The 8,879-nt window shown below is 41.2% G+C and overlaps 1 protein-coding gene and 1 long non-coding RNA gene across 2 annotated transcripts; one reads left to right on the forward strand and one right to left on the reverse strand.

Annotated features, from left to right (window-relative positions):
- Positions 1-1,016: 1,016 nt before the first annotated feature.
- On the reverse strand, positions 1,017-1,756 carry LOC139027772 (uncharacterized). The gene is made up of 3 exons (XR_011479932.1): positions 1,639-1,756; positions 1,250-1,361; positions 1,017-1,155 (listed from the first exon to the last, which is right to left on the reverse strand). It is a non-coding gene; the product is annotated as an uncharacterized lncRNA (long non-coding RNA).
- Positions 1,757-3,904: 2,148 nt separating this feature from the next.
- Positions 3,905-5,341, forward strand: LOC111963673 (uncharacterized). Its single transcript, XM_023987185.2, has 2 exons — positions 3,905-4,296; positions 4,414-5,341. The coding sequence occupies exons 1-2, from the start codon at positions 4,016-4,018 to the stop codon at positions 4,898-4,900; spliced, it is 768 nt and encodes a 255-aa protein (XP_023842953.1). The 5' UTR covers positions 3,905-4,015; the 3' UTR covers positions 4,901-5,341.
- The last annotated feature ends 3,538 nt before the right edge of the window (positions 5,342-8,879 follow it).

Genomic DNA, 8,879 nt, shown 5'->3' on the forward strand with positions numbered 1-8,879 from the left:
TAAAAATTATTTTTAGATGATGTTGCTATCATTAGATAATTTACAGTTTCCCATAGACTATAAGGCTATATATAAAATGATAGAATATTAGGGCCACAGAGGGAAAAAAACACAAGTCATAATATTGTAACCAGTTGTTTTAAAGGAGGACAGTTGTTAAAATGACAGATGTGGGGCATTTCGTGAAATTGTACTTCAGTATGGTTTCATAAACAAAGACATGCTGATGTGCCAGAATATTAAGTATCACATTGTCATAAGTATCAAAACTGTAAAAACAATATGTAGCTTTTCTGCAGAAAGAACCAGCCTCAAATTTATGACTTTATCCTTTTTCTTCAGTGTGGCCCTAGTACTCTGTCATATAAACAAATACACATTCCATATGAATATAAAAACACAATGTGAACATTATGTTCCTTTATTGAATAAGGACAAAACAAAGCAGGTAAACCATCAGCTCCTTTCGAAACTGAAGTCACAGTGACTCTACAAGATGGAAAGCACAGAATCCAAGCATATTATACAAAATGATACATACACATTCAAAGGTCTGTATATAACACACCCTGCATGTCTGCACACTAAAATAAATGCAGGACAAATCCATACACATCAACTGAACAGACAAATGAATGGATGCAGTAGCCTCCCTGCAGCCTTGTATTACACACAGTATACCGCACAAAACATCATAAGAGGCCAAATTCGTCAAAAAACGAACCCAAAAAAAACCAAATTCCTCTGCCACCGCAGGACATATTTAACCAAAATTGAAAGCACACATACTAACAAAAATAATTCAACACATATTGGCCTCAGCAGCCGACCACTGTCGTCATCAGGGAAGATTGCCGGATTGTCCCAGTCCATGGCTGGTGCACTCTGGGGGCCCTCTCCTTCCTCAGGCAGGCCACATTGTGGAGACAGCACAAGCCACAGTAATATCACATGCCCTAACAGGGCTGACCCTTAATTTGTGAAGGCAGTGAAAGCGTGCCTTCAGGAGGGCCAAAGGTCATTTCAACTCTGGCCCTGGTCCTGGCATGGGCATGGTTGTAGGCCTGCTGTGCTTCCTGGGGTCTGTGAAAGGTGTCAGGAGAAAAGGCTGGCAGCCATACCCCCTGTCTCCCAGCAACACACCAGAGAATTCACCTGTCAACACAAAATCTCATCATTACTACCTCATTAACACAGTGATATTCTTGACACAGCCATGATGGTTATAAATAGGGGTTGTGTGGCTTACCTTGTGATAGGCACTGATAGATTTCAGAGGCCCGAAAGATTCTGGAGTCATGGACTGAGCCAGGCCATTTTGCCACAACATTGCTGATCACACAGTCAGCATTGCAGACCATCTGAAATCATAAGATGAGGAATATTACACCAATCAATGCACATCACTGGCAATGCAGAGTGTTCGTCAATGGACAATATCAAAAAGTTATGTTCACCTGAACATTATGCTGTGAAAGGATTCCTATTCACAAAATCGGCCTCATGGGCACCTGAGGGGCTTTTATCCTTATGTGTGTGCAGTCCACTGCACCAATGACATTGGGGAAACCTGTCACACAAAGTAATGAGTATCTACTATGTGTTAACAGTTGTCCTGTAATTTGTAGATCCTCTTACCTGCAATCCTATAGAACTCCTCTTTGATGTCACAGAGTCTTCTGTGGCCAGGGAAGGAGATGAAGACATCTGCTAATGCTTTGATAGCCAGACACACACCTACTTATTGTGCGGCAAATTGTGGCCTTGTTCAGCTGTTCTGCATCCCCCACTGAGTACAGGAAGGCTCCACTAGCAAAAAAGCACAAGGCCACACAAACCATTTGCTCCACACTCAGTGCATGGCTCCGTGCAGTGCGGTGCTTAATCCTGGGACCCAGTAGTCTGCATAGATACCTGATGCCATCTGCAGAAAACCTGTATCTTTCATATAGATGGTCATCAGGGAAGGCCATGTGGTCCAACCGGTCCCTGAAGACCCTTTCTCGCCTGAAGGCTCTCCTCAGCACAAGTGCTTCTTCATCCACCACATCTCGCACGAATGGGCATGCCATTGTCAGAGCAGAAAGGAACACACAATTTTGGCCTTCAATCTCTCTCTTGTCCTTTCTTCTTAATTATATCTTTTACCTCCTCGTATGCCTCCATGAGGATTTGTGCTTCCGACGGGGAAAAGTACGCGGCTCTAGTTGCCATGGTAAATCAGTTAATCTGTGATCTGTGGCGGGGTCTATTTGAGTGAGCCGTGAGCGCGCACCTATCCAGGATTGGTTTCACCTGGCTTAATGAATCCGTGTCTGCTCATCCTGGCTTGGTCTTTGTGCAACCAATTAAGCCTGGACGCACATGTTTTGGCTTCATTGAGCTCAGCTGAGTCATTTATCCCGGATGTCTTAATTCTACTTTTGTGCAACAGGCCCCTGTTTACCCTGTTCTACTCAGCAAACTCCAACCTCAGTCTCCACATCTGGTTTTTCTGCAACTCATCCGAGCTTCCCCGGATCTGCACTCCATATAAACAATAAATATTTTGGTTCATTCATCCCTGTTTCCTCATCTGAGTCTGCTCTTGGGTTCCCCTGTGTTCCTCTGCTTAACAATTGGTTCTCCAACCATTCAAAAACTGGAGGCAAATTCCAAAGGAATATTTTTTTCTAGATGCGCTATATATACACTACCGTTCAAATGTTTGGGGTCACTTAGAAATGTCCTTGTTTTTGAAAGAAAAGCAAAAAAAATGTGGTCAATTTAAAATAACATCAAATTGATTAAAAAAAACAGTGTAGACATTGTTAATGTTGTAAATGACTATTGTAGCTGGAAACGGTTGACTTTTTATCGGAGTATCTACATAGGTGTAGAGGCCCATTATCAGCAACCAACATTCCTGTGTTCCAATGCTACGTTGTGTTAGCTAATCCAAGTTTATCATTTTAAGAGGCTAATTGATCATTAGAAAACCTTTTGCAATTCTGTTAGCACAGCTGAAAACTGTTGTTCTGATTAAAGAAGCAATAAAACTGGTCTTTAGACTAGTTGAGTATCTGGAGCGTCAGCATTTGTGGGTTCGATTACAGGCTCACAATGGCCAGAAACAATGAACTTTATTCTGAAACTCGTCAGTCTATTCTTGTTCTGAGAAACGAAGGCTATTCCATGTGAGAAATTGGCAAGAATCTGAAGATCTCATACAACACAGAACAGTGCAAACTGTCTCTAACCAGAATAGAAAGAGGAGTGGGAGGCCCCAGTGCACAACTGAGCAAGAGGAAAAGTACATTAGAGTGTCTAGTTTGAGAAACAGACGCCTTACAAGTCCTCAACTGGCTGCTTCATTAAAGCAAAACACCAGTCTCAATGTCAACAGTGAAGAGGCGACTCCGGGATGCTGGCCTTGTAGATATTCCATAGAAAATCTGCCGTTTCCAGCTACAATACTCATTTACAACATTATGTCGACACTGTATTTCTGATCAATTTTATGTTATTTTAATGGACAAAAAATGTGCTTTTCTTTCAAAAACAAGGACATTTCTAAGTGACTCCAAACTTTTGAACGGTAGTGTATAGGCTTAGTATCTTCATTTATTTAGATCCAGCACATAAACACCCAACGTTTCGATAGGTATTTTTCAAGGATGTGCTGTGTACTTAGATATCCTGCATGTGCTTTTCCCTGTGGATATATCTTTCCAGAATAGCACAGATTCACATGGGTAGATACTGTATGTTTCAATGATTCCATTGTTATGGTGTCTGCACTGGAAGATACACCTAATTGTGACATCATAACAGTAAACACATTCCATTCCATGAGGGAGGTAGTCTCTCATCCTGTTCTTATTTGCTGTCAGTGTGTTTCTTTGGTTTTGAAATGCTGATGGATAATCATTAAACAATAGAGGGAGAAAGATACAGGCTATATGAGGGCAGGTGTGATCAGATCAAACGTAGCGGCATGGATCTGTTTAAGTGGTCATTATCCCTTCACTAACACATGGATGTGACTGAAGAACAGACAGTAGTGGACCAACAAACATCTGGACCTCTGTTAGACTCGCATACGCCACGCATACTGGCACTATTCCAGGAGGCACCTTGTCCTCAAGACACCTCAGGCATGAGTACCAGTGGGAACAGGTATGCAACAGCGTCCAAATGGTTTGCTTCAGACATCTTCATCATCTTTGTGGTGGTTCTGTTACTCGTCCTCCTGGTGCTGGGAGCAGTGTGCTGCTGGTTCGTCAGACGCAATAGAACCCAGAGGGCTACAGCAATGTAAGAGAGGATCAAGCTCTGGTCACATAGGGTCACAATGACGTGGAGGCATTRTTTCAACATCGACCATATGTGAGCATGCATATAGATTAACAACGCCTGTCTGACGTTTTGCAGGAAATTGACTGAAATAGAGATCATCTCAGCAGGTGATGGACTAGAGAGAGAAACCCAGGCCAAATTCACCCTGAAGATCAGGACTGATCAGAGTCATGCCACTCAGCTGGTGGAGATGCTTGTGGGGCGTGTCCGTCGCTTGGAGGGTGCTGGCCCAAATACCCCACTGCCACCCCCTACTTCAGTCACATTACCCACTGTGGTGTCACCCACTGATAGGATGGCATCCCCTGTACCTGCACCACTTCCTGTACCCACTGAGAATATGCCCGACAACCAAAGTGTGTCCCAGCCCACACTCCAGACAACTGTGCCCATGCCTAAGACAACAAGTCCCCTTCCATACTACCTTAATGCTCCCAACAGACCACTGCCCTCTGAGTTTTGTGTCGCAGATGAGGGGGGGAAGGATGAAAATGAAGATGAATCTGAATATGAATATGAGGATGAGGATGATGCTTCTGAGTACTCCAGCATCACCAATTAACCTGATTCATCTTGAGAGAGCAGTCTCAGACCCAAATAAAACTAAACACCATAATCCATTATAAATTAAAGTAAAATAAAGAACTAAACTTCAAATGAATCTGAGGAATGGGGTGATACGTTGACTCTTTTGGATATTGTAATATTATTAGGAAGATGGATATAGGCTCCTTGTAGCTTAGCTAATTGAAGTTAAAGTTTCAATAGAATGCAAGCCATAGCCTACCATACCTCAAGCACCTTGAAGAAAAAATGTAATATATATACAGTATACTGTAGAGGGCACAATCGTTTCCTATTAGATTGGCTGTGGGACAGGTGCTTCCTGATCACCAGAGAAGTCTGAGAGCCCCACAGCTCCGTTCAACTGTCCTCCCTGTCATGCAGTCAGTGTCCCCTGTCACCAAAGCCACATTCATAGCTCTGTTTCTCTTTACCATCCTGCTCCTCCTATACGTCATGCTCTGGTATATATGCCGAGACGTCAACAATGACTATTGTCACTTATGGAAATGACTGAATTCCCAAGGTAAGAGAAGGGCATTGACCGAACTGCTATCATTCAAGCGGCGCTTGTTTATTACGTATCACAGAAATGGCATCGTTTGACAGTTTCATATAGTTCAATATTTTTATTAAATAATCTCTCTTTTGTTTAGTCATTTTGAAGGTGAACCATTCAGAAGGTCAAAAGAGGACAGCAATAAAAGGCTGTATGGGTTTATCCATAAAGATGTACATTCCTGTATCAAAATATTGCCTCTTTGTTATATTTCATCCCACTCTGTAAAATGTAGATAAGAAACATATAAAATTGGTTACTTGAGGAACCCCTTTGAAAAGGGTCTTCGAAGAACCCCTGTGTAAAGGTTTAAACCGGAACCTTTTTGTGATGGGAGGGTTACATTTTTAACCTTTTTAATAATATATTGTAGAGCTGGCAGCCTATCAGATTGGAGGTGTGGCTTATTGGAGCCCTGGCATTCAAATTGTTATTTTTGGTTATCCATTGGTGTAAATGTCCTGTTCATTATGTTAAGTTTGTACAGACACTATTTAATAATAAGGACCTTTAAAGAGCGCAGACAGCCTCTTGTCATTCAAGTTTGTACACTGAAATGAACATTTCCCTTGAATACCTATGCATATGACATATTCAAATATAATATAAATAATATTAACATTGCTGATTACATACAGAGGTTATTCGGATTTTCATAGGCTCTTGAGGAACTCATACACCTCTGTTAGCCTCATTGAAGCTACACAACTCTCAATGTTCAACCTTAACATGTGATGACATTTACTCTAACGAGTGGCCCAGAAAAGATCTATCTCAAAGCCACGCCACTACTAAGCCACGCCTCCACTCCAGGGTTTCTCCAGGAACCCGTTGTTACATCGAACCATTAAAGGTTCCTCCAAGAACCCCTCAACTAACCGAATGTGCAAATATGAACCATTGATTAGCAATGTTTCCTTCAGGAACTCCAGGGGTTCCTTGAGTCACCACTAATTCTAAGAGTGTAGTCATCATGTTCTGTCCCCCTACAGATGCAGATCCGTGGCATAAAAGAGCCTTGTTCAACCATTACCAGTTACGGCTCTGTGCCGAGGATTCGACAGACTTTACCGGTCAAACTGCAACGTGCTCAGACAGTGTGGTAAAATATGCTTGGAGGTCACATATAAGAGGAAGAGGAAGATGGCAGACAGCTGATTCACTGCCAAGTGTAAACAACCAGGGAAGAGGATGATGCCATAATCTGTCCACCAGCAGGAGGGCTCAGATTGGCTTTAAATTATAACCTGAATATACTGTTATCAATACTCTGCTGTTTACTACATGTGTGACATTTACTTTGTGACGGTGATATTGGGATTAGGAAATTGTAAAATGTTGAGTTTAATGTTATTGTAGGTGTCTAATAAATGTTTTACTTGGCAGGTTATGCAGTCATTTATGATACTATGGATCCTATACCTCCTTTACATAGCTTGAGTTTACATAAACTACGAATGATGATGGCTCTTTACTTGAAGCACCGTATAGTGTTATATTGCCTTACTGTACAAACATTCAAACGACACACTCCTCTTTCTTGAGTATTGAAACTGGACATGTGGTCAGGGTGTTACATATTTATCAGGACTTATTAATATGCGTATACAGTATATAATATATATCCCAGAGCAGATGTCAGTATGTATTAAATATTTTACTGATGACTCTGCACAGATGAGTCATTTAAACTGCAGCTTTAACCTCTTGTTGAACACCTATTGGTCTGTACTGTTCTTGAATCCTGTAGAGAGAAACCCACAGAGACAGTGGGGTTTTGAGAGTCTACACACACACACACACACACAACCACACACACACACACACACACACACACACACACACACACACACACACACACACACACAGAGAGTAGTCTCCTGGCTAGGTAAATAAATAGCTCAGTATTGCAGCTCTCCATGGCTTTATGTTCCTAATGGGGTTTCTTCAGAGTAAAAATGGACCTATTAAAATGTACTCTGAAAATATACTTCTCTCTGGGGCAGGTGGCCAGCCTATGCCTGCTGCACAGAGGCACTAATAGACCTACCATGACACAGTTTCTGTCCGACCAGACTCCAGGTGATACATTTTACAGACTCAAGTTAACATTCAGTCCAGATTCAATCAACATCTGTAATAAAGATGATATATAATCCTTGATTAATTTGTGATAGTTTTATGATGTAATGTTTTATTGGGATCCCCATTAGCTGTTGCAAAAGCAGCAGCTACTCTTTCTGGGGTCCACACAAAACATAAAACCTTACATTATACAGAGCAATAATAGACAAGAACAGCAGAACTACATAAATTTAAAACAAATATAGACATAAAAGGTCCTGTACTGACAAAACACTGAAGACACTGAAGACTATAGGCCTACATTCTGTCACATTTAGCAATTTCATGCTTGCATACATAATTAGTTGACATATACATAKAAGTTATTTAGGTCAGATAGGGGAGGTGTTGGTTTATTCGTTTTTTAAAGCTAATGTTGCTGTTTGCTTGGATAATTTGAGATGGAAGGGAGTTCCCTGTAACCATGGCTCTATTATATACTGTGCATTGCCTTAAATGTGTTTGGGTCACCCCTACAAAGGGGTGAGCATGTGACATACAACACCACTAGATGGCGATATAGTGTTATCACTTTGATATGCACACAAAAATGTTTTCAACAATATCCTGTCCACTACTAAAAGTGAATTACTTGATGTTGGAACTGAACATTTAAATCAGCAAAAAATACTGCACACTACAATATACACTTCCAAGTATCCATTATAGTGACGTTTAACCCATTGAGACCTGATGAAGGGTCAAAACCTTCTAGACACACCTGGGAGCATTTATTCTAGTGTGCAGAGGTGTCTTTTTGCTGAGGAAAATTTGTGCACAGCACTATTTGATTATAGCACCTGCTCAAAACCTTTGGCAACTATTTTTCATACTGATAACAGCTTAAACTGTTTGTGCAGAGCACAAAAAAAATGGTTACAACCCATTTTGGGGGTTATATAGCACCCTTTTTTATGGTTTCTCAATCTGAAAGGTTATTTTTAGATCCTTTGAAGAACCATAGTTTCTTATTCTGGTTAGCCATATGACATTGTAAAAATCCCATAGGTGTTACTATTGTCTTAATAGACATGTTGAATCAGGTGTGCTAGCTCTGGAACAGCTGGGGGTCCTTGAGGAGAGAATTGAGAACCACTGATTTAGTCCACTGTTCTCAATTGACACAAGGCTGTAAATGAGTCTTTCACAAGACACAGTTACTGGCTATAGTTATATTTAACATGTAAAGGCATAACACAACAGATGACATAAACTGGAATGACACTCTCACTCAAGGTTGAGCAAAAAGAGCGGTGCGCAAACCACGCCCCAAAATATTTGAATGAGCCGCCGC

Source organism: Salvelinus sp. IW2-2015, linkage group LG5 (genome assembly GCF_002910315.2).
Source record: "Salvelinus sp. IW2-2015 linkage group LG5, ASM291031v2, whole genome shotgun sequence".
In the NCBI taxonomy this organism is placed as follows: Eukaryota; Metazoa; Chordata; class Actinopteri; order Salmoniformes; family Salmonidae; genus Salvelinus; species Salvelinus sp. IW2-2015.

What these genes read in the sequence shown, in the direction of transcription:
- LOC111963673 (XM_023987185.2), top strand. Translation starts at nt 4,016, where the DNA reads ATGGATGTGACTGAAGAACAGACAGTAGTGGACCAACAAACATCTGGA. An exon ending in ACCCAGAGGGCTACAGCAAT is followed by an intron (nt 4,297 to 4,413) that starts GTAAGAGAGGAT and finishes GACGTTTTGCAG; the next exon opens with GAAATTGACTGAAATAGAGA.